The 20,911-nt window shown below is 42.8% G+C and overlaps 1 protein-coding gene across 9 annotated transcripts in view; it reads right to left on the bottom strand.

Moving 5' to 3' along the window:
• The window catches only part of robo1 (roundabout, axon guidance receptor, homolog 1 (Drosophila)), a 306,786-nt gene that overhangs the window by 120,463 nt on the left and 165,412 nt on the right, over positions 1-20,911 (bottom strand). For 3 of the 9 annotated variants that reach the window (XM_027280234.1, XM_027280235.1, XM_010731939.3), the window contains one exon: positions 18,932-19,021. The exons of 2 other annotated variants lie outside the window; for them this stretch is intronic. In XM_027280234.1, the coding sequence (XP_027136035.1) occupies positions 18,932-19,021 (90 nt within the window). Of the gene's footprint in view, positions 1-4,093; positions 5,117-7,682; positions 7,903-18,931; positions 19,022-20,911 lie in introns of those variants that run through there. 4 more of the 9 variants (XM_019261847.2, XM_019261850.2, XM_019261846.2 and 1 more) reach the window with 2 other exon arrangements.

Below are 20,911 nucleotides of genomic sequence, written 5' to 3' on the forward strand. Positions count from 1 at the left end.
AACCATTCTCTTCCCCTCCTCCACCTCCTTACAATCGGCCTGTTAAGGCGACACAATGCGGCCTCCCCGTCCCCACAGGCTTTTTTTCTGCAAGTCGGCCTGCTTTATTTAAGAAAAGGCTCAGGCACTGACCATCCACACACACACAAAAAAAAGGCAAGTCTTAAAAAATTGGGCCAAAACAAAAAAATGTGGGGGATGGGCAGGAGGATGAAGAGATTCCTTAAGCCCTCTTTCGCCACCCCACACATACACAAACACACTCCCCACCTCTCCATCTTCACTTCTCCGCTCCCTCACGTCTATATCAGCGGAGCTGTGGGGAAAACTAATCCAGGCTAATGCTAGATCAAGTAAACACTGTAGAATCAAACGTGGATTAGCGTTAATTTGTTCTGCAAAGCAAACTTTTTTTTTTGCATCTTTCACGAACAGGAAGTAAAGCTGTGGGAAATCTGCACCTTTTGTGGAGCGAGACAGAAAGCAGACAACACCTTTCATCCTACGAGGACATGCCATTTATAACTTAGGCACCAGGGAATGTTTGTCCTCCACGTCAACCGTCAGAACAAGATACATTTACTATACTGACTGACCCATGAGTCTAATACGCTGGACACGCCTGCTGCTTTCTAGTATCAGCCAGCTCCAGACTAAAAAGCTTATATGAAGTTATGTTCCACAGTATTCTTAGTGTAGCCGGTCTACCTATACGTTTTCAGAGCTTATACTGACGGACAACATGACAGACAAAGTGATACTCGCTAAATAAGTCATAACAACATTATCGGCAAGCAATGAGCACAAGTCTGCTCAGTTCTCGCTGTGGAAACCGAAGCTCGTGAGATAATAAAAGTTAATTCCTGAGGAATTTGAAACACCACGATGGCGACACACATGGTGCTGGGATGTATCGTCAGTTTTATAAAATTATCTAAACCCTCTTGATTCTCCGTGCAGACAGGCGTATCAGTCGAGCTGCAGCCCCGGCGAATTGCAAACTATTGACGTCAGATGGATTCGTTAATTAATCCAATTAAGCTGCGCTTTTAGGTCATTAAAGGAAGAGCAGTTGGGGGAAAGCAGGTCATTAAGAGTCACCGCCTAATTATTTGCCCTCAAACAAACTGCTTTGAAATGTTGATATAGTCACTCATTAATGACTTAGTCCCAGTTCTCATGAGCAGGAAGAGGACACGGGCTGCCCTCCCACATTCCTCCATGTGGTTTCACTAAGCCAAAGTCTGCCTAATCCTGGGTTTTAGAGTGTAAAACCCTGCTTGATTTGGATTAGGATCAGATTAATGTGTATTAGTGGAAGTTATAGAGATAGAGCTATATTGGCACTGTCACCTCACACAGGTGTGAGACTTATCGACTCAGGGAGCGAGGTGACGCTGCAGACCTGAGACTCTTTCCCACCGAGCTCACACTTCAGTTCAGAGGAATAAACTCTGGGAAAAAACAACAACAACATCACACCAGAGCAATATTTCACAAAGCTGATAAAAAAAAAAGGTGGGGGTAGCTGCGCAAGAAGAAGGGGGTGAAGGGGGCGAGGTCGACTTTAATGAGTATGTTTTCGGGCCATGTGAAAGGTAATCGTAAAAGAAGACAGGAGACAGAGATGGGTCTCACCTGTGGTCTCTGGTCATTAATTGGCCCTGAAGCCTGCGGTGTCCTGTCATATCGTCATGATGTAGGAGGTGGAAGGGCTGCGCAATTTATCAGCACTTACGAGTCAATTTGTCAAGACCTCAGCGGCTAGTTGCTGCTGGGGCTGTGGCTGATTACCAGGGTGCCACTCCCACAGCCCAGATTTTTTTTTTTTTTCCATCAGCACTAGTACACACACTGCTATGCTTGCTTATTATCAACACATGGATGTACAATAAAAGAAAAAGAAAAAAGAAGTCTGATATGTGCCTTGAAATAAGATCTGGCCTCTTTATTATGCGTCGTTCTAACAGCTCTTATCTCCTCAAAGTAATCCTGAGGGTCATTTTGAGTGTGAGAAGTGTAGCCACCTCTTGCCCTCATCTGAATGGTATCTCTGAGGTGAGCATAAGGTCTGACGAGCATTTGCACGAGAGATAACAACCATTTAGTGTATAGCAGGAGGACAGATCGGCCTGATAACAGGGCGAGACATGATAGATGAAGGTATCAATTTACAACCTTCAGACAGGGCAAAGCGGCAATAAGCAAGTCACCACGAGTTTGACAAGGGCAAAGGTCATCTCATCTCTCTCCCTCAATTTCGCACATACGAGCAGTATGAAAATACTTTCTTACAACCAGGCCAGCAGTGTGAAAATAACCTAAATATTCCCCACAGAGATGATACCAAACATGATTAGGAGTTTACTTAAGAGACCTGATACCTCCCATACACCAGAATGAAGTTGTTAACCCTCCAATTAGCAGCAAATATGAAATCTTTTCCTGTCAAGTGGCGTGTAATCCAATTTTCCTGACACTAGTGTCTAATCCAAGACCAATCCTTTGAGTATCTGCTGCCCAGTCCATCTCTATTAGCAGGCCCTATTCTCACGCCTCTCCCCAGAAAACATACCCCAGACATCCCCACAGCTCCGCGTAATTGGAAACCCTGATGTCTGACGGCCTTTCTCACAGGACAGGACCATTAGTGGCTCAGGCCAGGCTCGGGATCTAGCCGAGGGTGTAGCAGATGGAGCCACCACCTAGCTTTAAACCCTCACCTCTGACCCTACTTCCTGTTTAGGTGCTACAGTGTTTCCTCAAACGGCTGTGCTGTCACAAGGTGAATTCCCCCATCGCCACATATATAGAAAACAAAGAGACAACTCTGGAAACAAATCAGGGATAAGATTCGAAATGCTGCAGAGTCAGAAACACATAATTAAGACCTTTCAGTCTGAGCATGATTAAGATCCCAAACATTTATACTCACACAGAGAGACTTCACTTTTAAGGACATCTGGAAACAAACTGGGAGTTTGGACAGGTAAGCCTTAATGGCTTTTCAGGTTTAAACTTGCAAACGATTACACTATTACTTTGGTAATTATATAGGCATGTTGAAGCTACAATAAACAGTAGCAGAGGGCCTGGACAACACTGCTTTTACTCTGAAAGAGTAGGTATGTTTGGACTATTATATAAACAAATGTTTTCTTTTAGTTTTTTGTACAATTCTTCTTTGTCTAAAATGCCCCACTAGCACCCATTCAGGACACACTTTTCCTAATGTCTCATAATGGGGTGGAGGCATTTGCTTCCACATAACTCTGAAGCAACTGACCTGGAAAACCCCAGCTATAATGACCCAGGAGCTCCATAGAGACATCCATGTGAGGGGTGAGGAGGACTTATGTGTAAGATATAAAAAGGAACAAAACAAGCTGCATGAGCAGACAAAGACACCTGAAACCAGGCTGTCATAGCTGCACACGAGCTGGATAAACAGCACAAAGCTGACTCAAGAAAACGGGGATGTCACTGAAGATGCTGCAGATTTTTATTCTAAAAACAAACAAGCTGTTGCACTCAGCAATAAGAGTCATCCACGAGCAGCATCGCTACATACATGGAAACATGCTCTCCATAGGGGCTCATGCTGTCTGCATGAAGGATGATAGCTGCACTCTCCACTCATCCCACATGGTTTCAGCACTTTACGTGTGACTTTATGTGTGCTCAGCTTTTAAAAGCGAGCGAGACAACCCCTTTACTCAGAGTTTTTTTTTTTTTTTTTTGCTCAAGAGAGCAGATTTCTGTGTTTGAAATGAAGAAGGAAACATTCTGACACACACAGCATGCAAACACAGCAGAGATGAGCCTCGTATGATCATCAGAGCGAGGCCTGACACACACACACACACACACACACACACAGAGTTTGATAAAAGTCCAATGTTCAAAAAGTGCTAAAAAGTTTGTCTACATTCGTCCTGCAGCAGCAATTTTCACCAAGAAGGCATGAATTTTAACACCTTCTGATACTTCATTGAATGGTTTTAATTAAAATAGCAGTACACTATAGTCTAACTGGAAGATTCACAAATAATTCAGAGAGATAAATTCAGATTTCTTTCAATTCCTGACTTACCTGAGCAGACATGGAGAATTCCTAACAGAAATACAAATCCAATAGAAGTTGGAGACATCATTCAACGTCTCTCTTATGGGAAATGTTCTTGTGTAATCCAAATTATTCAAATAGAAATTTAGGCATCCGCTCCTTCATGTCAAGCTGCCCAAACAAAAATCTTTAAAATCCAGAGTTTGAAATTGTAACACACAGATTTTGGTTTAGTGAGTCACACACACAAAAAAAACAAAAACAAAAAAAATATCAGAAGAGCTCAAACGCAGTTCGTTAAGAGCTTGCTTTGAGGGGAAAAAAAGGGGAAAAGATGAGAAGAAAATAATGTAAAACAGTTCCAAACAGCACGAAATGTCAACACATGCTTTGTTTCAGTAGTTCAGCTGAACTAAATGATGGCATGTGTTAAAACTGTGCGAGAGAAGTGGAGGAGCTCTGCCCTTTCTTTGAATTCATCCCGCTGCTGCCGTGCGCTCAGAGCAGCCAGACGGTCTCATTCAAATCATTTAGTTCCTTTGTGCAAAGAAAAAGGACAAAATAATAAATCCACTGTGACTGAAAGTTGACTGAGAGAAGTGAGTGAAATGACGCCGTAGTCCACGTTTAAAAGGCTCTATCCCTGCAGTCACATTATTTCAGTCCAATTTCGAATCTGTCACTTGAGATCGGAAACTTTGCGAGTTAGTCCTGTCCTCCCTTCATCCACCGGATCCAGACACAAGATCAGTACAACTTTTCCATCACTTTTCTCTCTCTCTCTCTCTCTCTCTCTCTCTCTCTCTCTCTCTCTCTCTCTCTCTCTTTCTCTGTTTTCTCCTCCGCTGCCAACTCCCCGATTGATCCTCGTGCGCGTCGCAGACCCCCGAACCTCACGCGAGAGGGGGGACAGACGGATTCATATTCACAGCATTTCATTCAAGGAAAGCGGAATGCCTCGTCAATTGGTATGCGCCTATCTACCCCCTCCATAGACCCGACAATGTTTCCCAGAGAAGAAATTTAACCTCTTCCCGCCTGGATCGCACCGAGCAGCGCAGTTCCACAGCGCGCACTGGCAGGCTTCTGTATTTTCTTTAACTCTGTCCAATAATAAGAGAGAGCTTATAAAACTATTCGGGCATGTTGTTTTTATTCTTTCTGCGGTTCATGACTGAAAACAAATGTAACAGCCGATTCCAGTGATTTTCCTGAAGGGACTTAGCAGTATGTCTTCAGACCTCAGTAGTTATATAAGGTCTCTAAAATACTTGAAGGGTTTTGTTTTGTCTCCTGTGGTTTCATACGCCATTAATATTTCAATATTACAAACTAGGTTAGCTATAAAACTATATTTTTATCCTTCAGACATATAATATTACATGATAAAAATCTTTGTCATCAAACTGCACACACATGACATATTGTGTAAATGTATCATTTCTTTTAAACGCTCTTTTACGCGTAAAATCATCTTCACATGCTCTCCTTTGTTGCCTGTTGTACTGAGAACTCAATTCATAATGTTTCCAAGCAGCAAACCCTATAATATAATATGAATATTTAATAATATATGCAATATATAAATATATATTAAAAGAAAAACAACCTAGAGTTAATGCACACCAGTGCGCAAAACTCCATACGCTTAATTCAAATCTGGTTTGACAATTTATCTGCTGGTTCGTGTACCCAGTTAAACATTTTCCCTAATGTGACACAAACTTGGACTCACCCACATAAAAATGTGTTTCTCATCTCTCTCTGTCTCTTTTTTTTTCAGTTCAGACTTCAATGAACTGGAGTTTCTGCAATGGTGTGATCAATTTTAGCCTGATTAATTCTTTGAACCTCTGAGTCACGACCAACTTTAGACACAGATCACCTCTTTTAGATGTGGAAAGTATAATTTTTAAGTTCTCTTGCACCCAAAGATCTAAAAATCTGTGTGGAGGGAGGAAAACATAAATGTCTAAAAAAGAACAGCTGAAAGACTTCTTCACAGTTGAGCTCAGAGCGTCTGCTCCACTGAACATTTGTAACCAAACAGCGCCCTCCAGTGAAGGCTGCCTGTACTGAACCAATAGGAGCTGTTTTCATCAGATAACTGCAGCATATGGTGTGTCAGCTAAAGAGTGTCTGGTGACACATTAGTCATCAAGCCCGGAGGTTTTCAAAGTGTGTCATGTTTCAGATACTTTAATGGACGACTCAGTGTTGTCGGCTAAACTGTGGAGAACCGTCATATTCATTCTCTCACAACATCAATTCACGCTGAATGAAAGGAGTTCAACTAAGACGGAGCAATAGCTAAAGCCCTCTATCTCAAGAAGTCAAGGAACAACTTGAACAAATGCATTTTTAAAAATTGCTTTTCATTATTAGGTGCAAGGACTAATGTTTGAATGCAGTATGCAAACCCTTCATTAGACATAAACAAATGTAGATAGCCTTCACACTCCAGTGCAAGCACTTTGAATGCAAGTTATTCAATATGAACAGCAGTGATCATAGAGTCAGTAAAGAGTCTGTGCATGAAAAATAATGCCGTTTATCAACAGTCACTGCGCTGTGTCCTCCAAAAACCCAATTTTACTACCCCCTCCTTCAGGGGCTCTTGCATGGTGATGATGATAAATGCTAACTGACTGACATATTCAAACAAAAGTCTGCCTTGTTTTCATTTCTCATTCATCCATGTGTGCATTATAATCACAGTTTTACACACTCCATTACCACTTGGTCCTCGTGTGCCCCGTTTTCCTGAAAGCTTTTTTTTTACAGCCCTGGATCTGTAAAGTGGCTGTTCAGCTGAATATCACCAATTGAATAGTAAAATTTTCTCTCGCCAGCAGCAGGGAACTGTAACACAGAAGCAATTATTAGCAAAGTCCTCACTTTGACCCACCAGAATAAGAGGGTGTCTGGGAGGGCTGAAGAGGATGTGAGTATTTATAATTTTTTGATGTAGCACAGCTAAGAAAACATGCAAAAATACAACACTGCCCAGAGACCATGAGCAATGCTCTCATCTCTCACATTACCTGCGAGTAGTATAATGACGGGAAAGTAAACTTATGGTGCTGATGTCAAAGAACATCCAACCCTTAAAGTATACTGTACATATGCTTAAGCTACTCTTTAAACTCTCCACATGGCCGCACCTGTATCACCACATTTTTATAGTTCGGTGTTGAATCAAACTATTCTGTATTCAGGTTCGGTTTCACTGTCCTTCTATAGATGTCAGGAAAAAAGAAAAATATTCCCACAGTGCAGTGTGTGCAAGTTATGACGACTGAGCTCCGTGAACAGGGAGACTCCCTGTCCTCGCGTTTTCCCTTGCAACCTTGATCAGACCAGCAGAGGCAGGAAAAATGACATATTGTCAGGGCTGTGATGGCAGCAGAGACAGCGGAAAGCTTTTAACACCAAATGCCAAGAATATACAACGGACAAAAGCATGAGAAACCTCCCAGACTGCAAAACGCTTTAAGGCTTTAATGCTTTAACAAGCACTCAAGAGAACCAAAACAACGTTGCATGTTGTCTAAAACTTGATGAGTCATTATTTTTTTGGATGACAGTTATGTAATATAGCACATTTTGTACTTACTGTGAATGCCATGGTTACATTTGTGTGGTTTGTTTTGGGAGTGCCTCAAAGTCTGGTGGTTTTGGTGAAGTCCAAAATTATTAGGCACCCGTTTGCACAAGTTAGACTTCTGTCGACGGACCCCGTGTGGACCCTTATGGTCTTTAGGAACTCCCAGCATGACCAGCATGGCAAACAGCACCACCAGCAAACACATAATATGCATGGTGAGGGTCAGTAGTTGTGCATATAACTAACACACAAATGTGTTAATTCAGTATCTGCAGGCTGGTGCTCCTTCAAAAGTTGCAAACAATAAAAATCCAATCCAAAGATCCACTTGAAAACTTTCAAAAACTGCAACAAACGGCAAACATTGCTGCACTTCCCACCAAGAGTCCTTCATGCTGCTACTCTTGAGATGTGCCAAATACATAAACCCCTGCAGTCTTGGCCAGTCGCCTAAATCCAGCGACAATGTTTCCCCCGGAGTACGATGGGATCTTAATGAGGGCAACTCTATATACAATGTGCATTGTGAAGTTCACTCCTCTCTCCATCCAACCGCTCAATGGTGAGACTGTCTCGCATGTTCCCGGCCTTTCTTCATCTCTGATAACTCTCATTTTGATATTCAAAAAGGGGTTTGCGGACGTTCCGTCTTTTCTTATGATGTTTCTATGCATGCATCAGGACGGGGGATCCTGTAGGCGACACACTGTGTCCCCCCTTTTCAGATTTGTTGGATTCCTCACAAAACCTAGGCCCCCTCAGCATAGAGGTGATAGGGTGACACACAGGCGGGGTAAGGCGAAGGAGCCCACATTCCCTTTTCCCTAACTAAGACTATTTAATGGCTTTCATTCCCATCCCGCCAGCGAACCAAACAAGATGGTATAAAACAAAACCTCCCCCCCTCCTCGAGAAGATGCTCCCCGTTGAGGGGCAAACAAAACACTCTTTCCCAATAGATGGAAAAAGTAAGAACACTTTTCTAGACTCAGACAAATGTGCTCCATTTTAAGGATTTTACACTCCAGAGGCTGAATTTTTTTTACCTCCTGAATATGTTAGAATAAAAAACAAAAACTTGTTGAAGTTACAGCTGGAGTCACCTTGAACAGGATGTGGCATTCACAGATACAGTGTATGTTTGAGCTACCTTCACTGGCACTTTAGTTGGATGGTTACCATACTTCACTTGCCTCACATTCACCACAGCCTTTTATCATTCATGTCTTGTCCTTGAAGAGACATCCTTTTATTTATTCATTGTGCTACTTTTCTTTTTATATGACAGCAATTCAAATTTGTTGTCTTTGTGAGTTGGCAATGGGCAGCACGTTTCCAAGGTGTTTTCAATAGATAAACATGAATAACTCGAGGTGAAAGGACCACGTTTGATTCATTTTCCACTGAGAATCGGTAAATAGCTGCAGGGTATTTTCTTTGGGTTTTGGGCTACAATCCATTTTACAACAAGGAGCCCATCACAAATCAGAAGCAGGATCTAAAATAACTGAGTGAAACAGTCAGGAGTGCAACGTCTTCTGACAAGAAAGGGCAACACTCTTTGGGATGTGTTATTCTCATAGACAGATGTGAATCTGTGTGAAATAGGTGAGGAAAATGAACACTTAGAGCTCTGTCCTCGTCTCCTCACCAACCTTAATGGATGACCCAAGCTGAAAAACTGTGTCAACATATGGTATTGCGTTTACTCAACTGAGCCAACATTTATCCAACCTCTTGCAACATATGGAAATCTCTTATTTTTAAAACTTCCTGCAAAAAGTAACTGTTGCATGATGGATATGTGTGGTCGCTGGAATCTGCAGGATATATCATGTTAAATGGACACTGCTTTGTCATGCAGTGGGCTTACAAACAGGAGATCTCTCTCCGCTCTGTCATGGCACTCTTGAGAATGGTGATTTTCAGGTGGCATGACAGATGGTTAACATGGGACCAACAAAGACCGATGGGAAGGAGTGGGAGACAAGAAGTGATGTGAGGGAGGAGAGGAGAGATGACCTGAACTCCTGAGGAAGTTAGATCATATTGATGTTACTGTGTCACTGCTAAAAGAGCCAACAAATCATCTCTGATTGGTTGCTGAGGGAGTGGCGAAGCTCCAGGAGCACAAACCATGTTACAACTGAGTGCACGAGATCCTGCCATGTTTGACTTGAGAAGTATGAATAACACAGTTAAGTTTAATTAATATGGACAAAAGAATAATGCACACATCCGCTTTTGTCTTAAATATAGCAAAGAGCTGAAATAACTGAGTTAAATTCTTATCACAGCTGTCCAGATAGACTAAAACCGACTACGTTCAGACATTGACACACATCAGCAGAGACTGAAAGTGAAGCACTAAGTGCAGTCCTGTCAGATTTCTGGAACATCTACGACAGAAACCTCAGTGATTGTCAGGCCATTTCCCCCAGCATGTCCACTGTGGACAATACTCTGGGCCTTCCAGCTCTACACAAGAGCCCAAGAATGCATAATTCTGGGCTCCAACCCAGAATAAATAAAGTTAACCCACTGAGATGAGCGTCAGAAAGTAAGCCAAAAAGTCTTTTAAAAAACTGGTCAAGACTAAAAATGTTTCTTGTCACTATTATATTGAGAGTTTGCCAGACAGAAAAGGGACAGGCGATACAAAGCAAGTAAGACGCAGAGCAGCGTTACAAAACATAAACCGAAGAGCGAGGACATTCTTCTTTTCACTATAGCCTCACTGTTCAGCTTTCAGACATGATAAAGAAAGACAGAGGTCCAGTGAAAGAAAATGACGGCGAACCAAACAAATCTGTTTCTGTTCAAGGAATGCCCCCATGCATGACGCTGCCGCAAGAAATGTGAAGCAGAGAACCGGGTTGGGAAGGGGGGGACGGTGGGGCTCTGCAGACACAGAGGAGAAAGAAAGAGGGGGAGCTTCACAGGATGCCGCGACGAAGTTTGGAGCACAAAGCAGGATGAGGCGATAAACAGGCTGTTGCTTTTCCGCTTGCCTGCGCACACTGAATCCCTCTTTCCCCGTGTCTTTTAATGGGCCTCACATTAGCATCTGTTTAGCGTCAGCCTCGACATGGCCTGTGGAGGCTGATTAAAATAACCCGGCTATCGCATAACACGCTGGCAGCGACATCAAAATACAGTCAGCCGTTGGAATATTTGCAACAACAGACGTCGAGGAAGTTAGCATGAACGTTCTGCACTTCTGTTGTCAGAAAAATGTTTGTGTTCAAACTCTCCTCCTGTGAGACGATGTTCCATATCATGTAAAAACATTAAGATTACTACGCATCACTACAATATTCAATTTGTGCATTTCCATGCGTGAGTGCACGAGCATAAGAGGAAGATTTAATCACAATTAGACAATATTAGAGCATCTCTGACTGTCCTTGGATTGCTCCTTTTCATCAAACGCCGCTTGTTGAGTGACCTGCGTTTCACTCCTTCCCTCATAGAAATGCATAATGGCAGGAACGAGCAGCATTGTGTTTCATGCCTAATTGGCTTAATTGGTTTAGAGACAGGAGAGCTTTAACGACCGACAGTGGGGCTCCGGGTAACCGAGCCAAGAGATTCCTTTGTTCTTATCACTGCTGGACCTCAGCCAATCACATGGCTGAGAGATACAAGGCAAGACTCAGATCAGGAGCAGGGCTCAGTCAGAGCAATCATTATTCAACACATGAACAACAATATCCTGGTCAAACATAGAAACTGCATATATTTGAGCTATAGCTGTAAAAGGTTAGCTTCAGTTCAGCTGAAGTATTTTCTTGGTAAAAATGTGACAGATTCAGTTCATCACTACGGCTAGACAAATAATCACAGATTGCTTGTGTGTGTGTGTTTGGGTCAGTTGTTTAGTTTGTCTACCCTCAGTCTGTCACCAAAAGCAAACTTTTAATTCATTGTATTTGGAGACCACAGTGCGTTATTGAACTAAGGGTCTACTGCCACACTAACATCTTTGTGGGGCTGTGCTTTTAGTTATTTGAGATTGAGACTGTGAACTAACACACACAAAATGACAATGTTAACATGCTGTTTATCATATTCAGCATGTTCTTTGAGAAGGGCTAAATCTGGGGCGACTGGACTCAGTTGTAGATCACCTCATAACTGACCCTTCCCAAAGAAAGATGACCTGAATGACTAGGAACCTTCACCATGTTGCTTTGTGCTAAGTAGCACAAAATAGAAAGCACAGTCGAGGCTGATGGAAATCATTTAGAAAGTATTTGCTCTTAAACCCAAATGGTGCAAACGTTAAAGGATCACCAAACATATCACAATTCATCCTGAGGGTGATGAATGTGTTCCAAATTCTCGACAATCCATTCAATAGTTTTTCGAGACGGTTCACTCAAAACCACAAAGTCAGGAGACCATGGAAGTCAGTTGGCTTTAATCTTTGGGGTTCATGAATATCTATACAAAATTCCATGGTAGTCCATCCAATAGCTGTTGAGATATTCCAGTCTGGACCAGATTGGTGGTATGACCAACAGACAGACCGACATCAGCTACACCACTGTGGCTAAAAAGTCAGTTAGATCTCAGATCGAAATACTCTTTTTTCTGGGCTAGATAAATACTCCCAGTACACACAGTTTGGTCTTCTACATGTTTTCTTTCATATTATTAAGAGAAATCAATCAAATAAGTAAAACACAAATTGTTCTTTCAATATTCTCGACAAACCTCAGCTGAAAACCCAAACTGCCACCGAGCTGAGAATTGATGGGGCATTAATATATTTTTTCTCAAAGTTATTTCTCTCAGAAAGTTTCCAGAACTGTACTTAGAATATCATTCTGCAGTAGTTGCGGTTTCAATCGGGAATTAGAGCCAACATCAATGACTCTCCGAAGACCCCGAGCAGAAAAAAAACACGCAAAGACTCATGCTCATGCTCAAAGAATTCCCCGACCCTCAAATAAAAAGCCTATTCTTTCTTTCTCTTTCCCTGGTGCGATCAGCTGCCAAAACAAACTGGCGCTGTGATGAATGTAATAAATATGATCGATGGGATATCTGGCGCTGCTGACCTCACACCACGCGCCAGAGTCCACGGAGCAGGTGCTGCTCAGATTTACAACCCCCCCCTCCTCTCCCTCGTCTCATGATATCCTCCTCTCTCACACATGGACGCTGAGCCCTGCAGAGACACGGCCACGCCGCTGCGTCTCCGCAGCTCATACTGAGTCTCAGAGACACAAGCTTAATATTGGCTCTGGCTGAATTTCATGTGCAACATGACTATGCATGAATCACATCAGCGCTAATAAAACCACCAATGATTTTTTACAGCTCATCAAGCCGTCACTCACAGCTGACAGTTATTGGAGTAATTTCTGCTGGGAGGAGTACACTGTGCTGTCAGAGAGGTGGAGGAGCACTCATGAGCACTTTGCTCATAACTGATCTGTAGGCAAAGGCAGCTCCGGAAATGAACATATAAAATAAAAATGCTACTGTGTGTGGGTTATGTGAAAAAAGCTGAGAGAGAAGCATGTTAGCTAAAAATAAAGTATATCACTCAAATGTTTGGTTTAATTTCAACAGGTTGATCGTACAGTAAACAGACAGCAGTAGATCATATCTGTTTAAATGTACTGTAAAACAAGCAACATGATATCAATGATCAGGGCTGTATCGCACTTTTTCAAAGAAGTGAAACCTCTCAGAGTGGAAGAGCTTCTCGTGGCACTTGGGAAACAAGCAGAGCACTTCACACTCGCAGCGATTAGAATATGTTCTTAACACTGCTGACTCCGTGCTGTAAAAATGACAAACACTTTGGCTGGGGCCAAAATTCAACAGTGTTTTGGAGTTAATGAAGCTCACTTTGTGTAAGCTCTGCAGCGTATCGCAAACAGATGTGCGGCTACAGCTGTTATATACAGCTAACATTACATAACACTTAGTTTTTACATTATGCAAATAATGCTACTAAGTTAATATTGTACACATGACCATAGACACATTAAGATCCATCCAAAATGGTTTCCCATTCACATCAGGCAAAAAGATTTTGCAGACTTCTGCATGATGACCCGCAATAATTTACTGACACAGCTCTTCTGAATGTTCCGAATTTTATTGGACTGACTGGAAAATATTCTGTCATTTCACTGTGTGTGTGTGTGTGTGTGTGTGTGTGTGTGTGTGTGTGTGTGTGTGTGTGTGTGTGTGTGGGTGACTTCATTCAGAGTGTCACAGACATCTTTTTTTTGTTAAAAAAAAAATGGAGTATGGGAAAAAGTCTTTAGGGAACAGCGCGTCACTGTGTGTGGCCAATACACCAACATTCCCACAAAGCACCACGCTGTTCCCGAGGACGTGGTGTTGACACTTTTGTTGGAGTTGTACAGTTGCTCATGAGCTCTTCGTGACAGGCACAACAAAGTGTTTTGAAATCGCGCAGCGGATCCTTGGAGTCTATTTTTGAATGTCTATGCATCTGCAAATATTTATTTATGAAATATATTATACCTGAAACATACTGTAGGTGTTTGACTCTGGTGTCCTATGTTTGGACTTGTCAAAGTCAATATTATAGAAGCTGTCAAGAATGTGACCCATCTCCATCCAAAAAACACTTATTATCCTTTCACTGAGAAATTAAACATGTTTGACGGGGCAGACGCAGCTGATTATTAGCACTTAGCAGAACCCTAGCCAATCTTCCTCCCAATTATCACAAGGGCACTAGAAACGTGAATCTGAATATTCTAATTTAATTCTCACCTCAGAGCCTTTGTGCTTTCGACCCCCGTACTCCCATCTCAAATCCCCCCCTGCACTCCAGTGCCTCTTGACCACATTACTCCTCTTTCTATCCTGAGGAGAATGGTTAATAGACCCATTTCCTGGGACATTGCTACGTTAAGCTGTGCGGATGAGGGAGATGAAAAGAGATTGGATGGGGAACAAAAAAAAAACTCTTTACTAGCCTCAGAAGCACAGAGGCTGTGGGGAAAGCTGCGTGTAGGACATTAGTGCATGGCTATAACTAATTATATCTCAAGTGAATCACTCCTCCAAGCATGACCAGGGACTTTCTCTATTGTTGCACTGGTAAGAAATAAGTTCTGCTGCTGCACTGGGGATAATATGTGAGAGTGTCGCTGTAGCTGAACATGTAGTGCTCCCTTTGCTTCTTGTATCATGATTACCACGGCACTAAGACTGATGAACTTAAGTGAGTGTCAAGAGACGTGACACGCTGATGCTGTGGTGACTCTTGGGTAATATATGTGGGGGTTGACACTATCAAGGAAATTGGTTTTCAGGGTGGGGACTCAAGGCCAGCGCGCCAGCAGAGGACGAATAGAGAGTAGAGCTCTTCATCTCTCTCATGGTAAAGCTGTCAGTGCCATGTATCCCAGACACAGACCACTCCACCTCTGCATCAATAAAGGGAAGACATGCGCCTGGTCTCCACCCACTAACCTTCAACAATATGAGAATAATCTGTAAGCAACAACACTTACAGTAAATGCAGTAAATCAAACTTCGTTGGTCATGCACGAATGTGAACAAGAAAGCGCTCATTGTTATACAGTGATTAGCCGTGCGATGATCTAAGACTTATTTCTTAGGAGTGTTGTGAATGTGAGCAACAACTTGTAGTGGCACGTCCTGCGGATTTCAGTTCCCATTAAACCAACTTGGCTGTGCTTGTATACCCGTGAACAGGAGCTGGTAAAGTGTTATGTGCAATGAGAAACTGGGCAAAGCTCAAATATTAGCTCAACTTTTCTTTCAGAAAAGATTTGAAGATTTGTTTCTTCCATCTTCTCTTGACCTCCGTTATCAAAGTACGTCTGCTGAGTTTCCATACTGAGGAAGTATACGAGTGTTTGTAATTACTTATTCTAATTACCTGCAGACGTGTAGACATCGCTCATGCAAAAGTCTCTGCAGACAAGACTTGGCAGACAATGTTTTAGCGTCTGCTAACCATTCAAATCCATCTGTATGTTTATCTCCAAAGCACCAATCCGCTGGATGTTTTTGGGGCGACTTCCCATCCCTCTGTTCTCACCAGTTTAAGCTTATAAAGAATGCCACATTCAACCACAGCTGCGACCTTACAAAAGCTAATAGCTTCTCAACACCACTTACTAACACTCACAGTCGGCTTTGTGTATTGAATTTTGGGTCATATTGGATAACACATTCTTAGTGGAGTATAAATAAGGCTTAACGCTAATGTATACTTCTGTGACAAAGTGTCGGCTGACAGAACTGTATCACACAACACTTTGAATTCACGGTTCGGCGATGGCATATGTTCTTACTACAGCAGTCAGAGGTCAAGCTTGGGCTTGTTTATATTCTTTGAAAGGACCGTCAGCGTGCTTAAATGTCAGATATTATGAAAACAAAGAAAATTTTATGTTTAACCGAACTCTGACAGGAAGGAGAAGGATCCCCATCTTTAATAGAATTAGTGAGAATGGGGTGCACACCTCAAAGAGTGAGCTAACTGTTACCGTACTCTTAGTATATACATCCACCGTGGTATTTGCACCAGTCTGGTGGCTGTTTTAGCTACTTGCTGTTGCCCTCTGTAGTCTGGGCAGCTTTGATTTCTTTCCTACATTCAGCTGTGGGGAAAAATACAGTTCAAAAATAGTCATATTACAAAAGAAGTGCAGAACATCAAAAGCGCCTTCGGGAAACCGTGCTGCATCATTTACGTCCTGCGACACGTCGACAAGAGATTTTTTCACTGAAGTATAAATAAAGTGTTTGTAGTCTAGTGTGCATATGGGTAAACAGGAGAGATGTCAAACACATCAAACCAGAAAAAACATCATCTTCATATTTATCACCGTCTGGGCACCTTTCAAATCTTCATCATAGAAATGAGGAATAATGGCCGGCAGTGTCCTGTGTGCGTTAATGGAAATTTTCCATGCAATTCATTTAGCCGTATTAACTTCCTTGGCTCTGCACTACACTTGACTTTGCTCTCGCATGATCTATCTAAGTGTTTTTTGTAGACGTTCACGGACGACTGTAAAAGAAGAATAAAATATGATATTGCAGCAGTCTGGATTTCTCTATAGTGCACCCAATCAGGTAGTGACAGTGTGGCAACCTTCAGTTCCTCCATTTTCTCCCTATCTTTATTTCCATAACCTGACAAATAGAGCGGCTCTCTGAAGTTGCCGTCCTTTGTGATCTGTGACAAACGCAATGGTAGCTGTCAGCTGAGAGGGAGGATATGAGTGCTGATGTTCTCTCTGAAGTCACGCTCAGCCTTTCATGTCGGGGCAGAAGAACCAAAGACCTGTCTCCTCTGTGTGTGTCTGTCTGCCAAGCAGCGGCTAGCAAAGTGTAAATGCGAGAGCTTTAGTATGCCTCTCTAATCCACTGCCTTCACACAGGTCAGTCTCATTTATTATGAATGCGAAGTTCTGTGCAAAGCTCTTTGATATCGGGAAACAATTTAGAGCTGGCTGAGAGTCAATGTCTGGAGGGACCAATAAAAAACACTTTTAATGTATTGCGAACTTCAGGTCAGCATGTGGTTCCTTATAAAATTCACAGTAGGCTCTATTAATCCCAGGTGACTACCATACAAGACATTAGTGTGTCATTGCCGAGCACTGTGCCAGCTGTTTTCAGTTTGATCTGTGGTAAAATAGGGTCAGGTTACAGTATTAGTCACAATGACGCAAAGTTCCTGACTCATTTCTATCTTTTATTCCAGAGTTAACGTAACCGCAACGACGTGGTGGAAGGATGACAACTACATACCAACCTTCTTCCTCAAGGTCATGTATATAGGAGCGAGATCGGGTGAACTCATAAATCAATGAAGCGCTTTCTGTTCACTGAGATCGCATGGCGAAGACTCAATTAAACACAAGCAAGCACCTGAAAGATTCTTAAAAGGTGCACTCCATTTTCACCTGAGCTAAAACTGGCAGCTGTCAAGATTATCCTCACGTTCCATCCAGTCACGCTCCCTGAAAATGGAGTCTTTGGCAGACGCCCACTTTGTTCTATCAGCGGCAGACTGAGGTATTAGGGCACATTAGTCTCATTTCCAATTCACTGACTGGGCCAGATCAATTTCCTTCATTTTCATGCACAGATGGGATTAAATGGCCAGATTAAAGATGAACTCTTGGCACTGTCCACCGGACAGATTTATCATTTTAAAGATTCACTCAAACGCAGTGAAGCAGATATGACATGATTTTCCTCTTTAAACCCTCATTGAAAGCATGCCAAGTGTGTGTGTGTGTGTGTGTGAAAACTTAGAGGTCAGACTACATGCTAACTCAGAGTTTGAACTGAAAGATTCCTGCACTAATAGCTGTTTGGACTCAAACTTTTGATACGTCTTGGCTTCACGGATAAAAGGCACAGTGTGATACTGATGATAATTGTACGGTTTTGGCGGTTACTGTCTGAATTTCAAGCAAAATAAAATCCAGAGCTGCCAAGCTACCGCACACGGTGATGAACCTCAATATGGTTTTGACAGTTAATTTGGACTTCCTTTTTTCCTGAAGCTGTGTGAGGTCCAGTAAATCACCCAGGGGGGGTTAGGTCTCGCTGGGACAACACACTGAGAACACTTTTTAGCCTCACTCTGGGGGAAGAGCCCCCCACAAAACCCAAACAAAACACATACGTCATCAGTAATTTTCTCCAGACTTGAAGCGTGCGCTCATGACTCAGTCCCTCAGGTGAGGACTTTTCTTTTTTTTTTACCCTGGCTACATGAACTGATGCACATGAAGTGTGCCTCCTTTTCCCACCACTCTCCTCTTTCAACACTCAGAACTGAGAAACTCTTAGCAGCAGTGATCGTGTTTAAATAGATATTTCCCACAGAAACATGTGGAAAGCTTATTTATTCTGTCTTTAACTGTGGGGGAACTGAAAAATGTAAATAATTGGCTCCTCCAAGTGCATTTTGTAATCCCTCTGATTACTATCGTCAATAAAGGGTTTATGTATAGATATACAGTCATAGGTTTGTATATCTGGTGTGATAGATAACACATGCTTTAGGTTAAATGTGAGTTGTGTGTTCAGTGTCTTGTAAAAAGTTAATTATTCTGTTTCAATGCAAGAAGTTTGATCTAACACACTAAACAACTCAACCCAAAGTAATTTAATCATCGAGGACCACCTTGAGATTATCCAGGTGTTATGTACTGTATGTGTGCAAGGATGCATGAAGAATCATGGGAAAGCAGCAGCAGTACCTGTGTAGCCCAAAGAGTTGTCATCCTCGTGTTCGGTGGTGGGAGCTGTTGTTGCCCCTTCGCTGGCCCCATCCTGAGCGACTCCGGTCTCTGTCAACAATAACACCAGAGGGACTGAGAACCCAGACGCATTCGGCCCACTTTCCCCACCCACGGTCCGAACCTCCAGCCCTCTGCATCCTTGACACAAGCAGAGAGCGAACGCACAAAGAAGTGCCGGGCTCCATCCTTGTGAACTCTGTCTCTGACTGCAGAAGCCAAACACCCACATCGCAGTAAACAAGCACAACCCCAACTGTTGTGTATAATCCAAGTGTGTATCTGGGACAAAATGATATTTTCAGGCATGCGTCAATCAGTCATTATAGTCGATATAGATCCATCAGAGTGATGTGTTGATGCAGTCTTTAGCGTTTCTCTATGGGCTCAGCAGGAGGTTGTTCTGCTGTCCTGCGTTGGGCTCGAGTGTGAGTGTGTGGGTGTAAAACAGTCATCTCCCCCGTATCAATAGTCATAAGTGGCTGCACCCCGAAGGGAGCACATGGGCAGGACAGAGGAGGGAGGGCCAGGGCACACTCTGCATGATTGACGCCACCCCGCATGCATATACACGCACACACCATGCACACAGTCCTGATGCAAATACAATGATGCACCATTAATTACTAATCAGCTCCTTTTGATTCGGGCCCGTCTTTGTGCCTGTGTCTTCTTCACAGTGACAGGTTGAGTGTGTGCGACAGGAGGTGTGAGGGCGGGACAGAGAAGGGGAGGGCAGGGGAGGGAAGGGGGGAGGCGAGTAAAAGAGAGGCCAAGTGGGCCGGGGCGTATGTGGCTTATGGGGGGAGACGGGAGGCCAACTGTGCCCTTATGATGGCTGCGTGTGAAATAAATCAGACTCAGCCATGCCCATTCTCTTTGTGGCCCACTGACAAGGGGTTAATTTGGGGCCGGGTGGTTGGGGTGAGGGGGCGAGAGGAATCTTAATAAAAGAGCATCCAACCCCTTTAGCTAACTGAGTGGCAGTCTGTCGGAAGTATCTGTTTCCTCAATGAGATCTGGCAACACTTCTGATAAATAGCAGACGGGCAGACAGAATTGTTCATTGGAGAGTACTTTAGATCACCGGAGTGTGAAAAACAGGGTGACCAGTCATTTCATCTGCCCCTCCCTCCATTAAAGAACTGACAGTAAAAATATATGCAGACTTTTTTTTAAACACAGCAAAGACCCAAATCCCATTTCACAACAGTTTTGGACTCATTATTTATAGTAAACACAACAAAAGACAGTCAAAAAGCAGTGATCACATCTCCCCTGCTGCTCCTGTAGTGTCGCAATTAATGTGACAGTTAAAAGAGCCTCACGCTGGGCCAAACCTATAATCTGGCACTTCTCTTGCCTTGTCTGTTTATCCAAACAGCGGCATCAACACTACAGGAGAGCAGAGCCTCTGAGTCACGCAGCAATAACCACGCAGGGCTTTGCAGTCATGCACATGGATGAATGCAATGATACACATAGCACACGAGATGGTAACGTGCTGGACATGAAGAAACACAGACGTGCGATGAACTGTCTGACACGCACAGCTTGACACCAGAAGTGTTTTCAGTCTGCTCACAAGAGACAAACTAAACACAAATACAAAATCTGCAGAAAGTAGTTTGGCACTGAGAATAATTATAGTCTGGAGCAAGAAAGAAACACACATTTGTTCAGAAACAAGTTGTTTATGGCGTGTACACACACACCTACAGCAATCCAAATCAAATGCACAAGTTGTTCAATGACTTTTAATGTTTCAACGAGTTACACAACTGATTGCCTGGACGTAGAAAGTTGGAGAAAGTTAATATTTCACATTGCAAATAAATGATAAGTATCTTAACGGTGCAGGCATCGAGTTCAAACAACTGAATACTGATCCTCTTCCGAGTGTGTAAGAGAAACTAGAGTGGCTACGAAAAATATGAAAGA

This window comes from Larimichthys crocea, chromosome VII (assembly GCF_000972845.2).
Source record: "Larimichthys crocea isolate SSNF chromosome VII, L_crocea_2.0, whole genome shotgun sequence".
Taxonomy (NCBI): Eukaryota; Metazoa; Chordata; class Actinopteri; family Sciaenidae; genus Larimichthys; species Larimichthys crocea.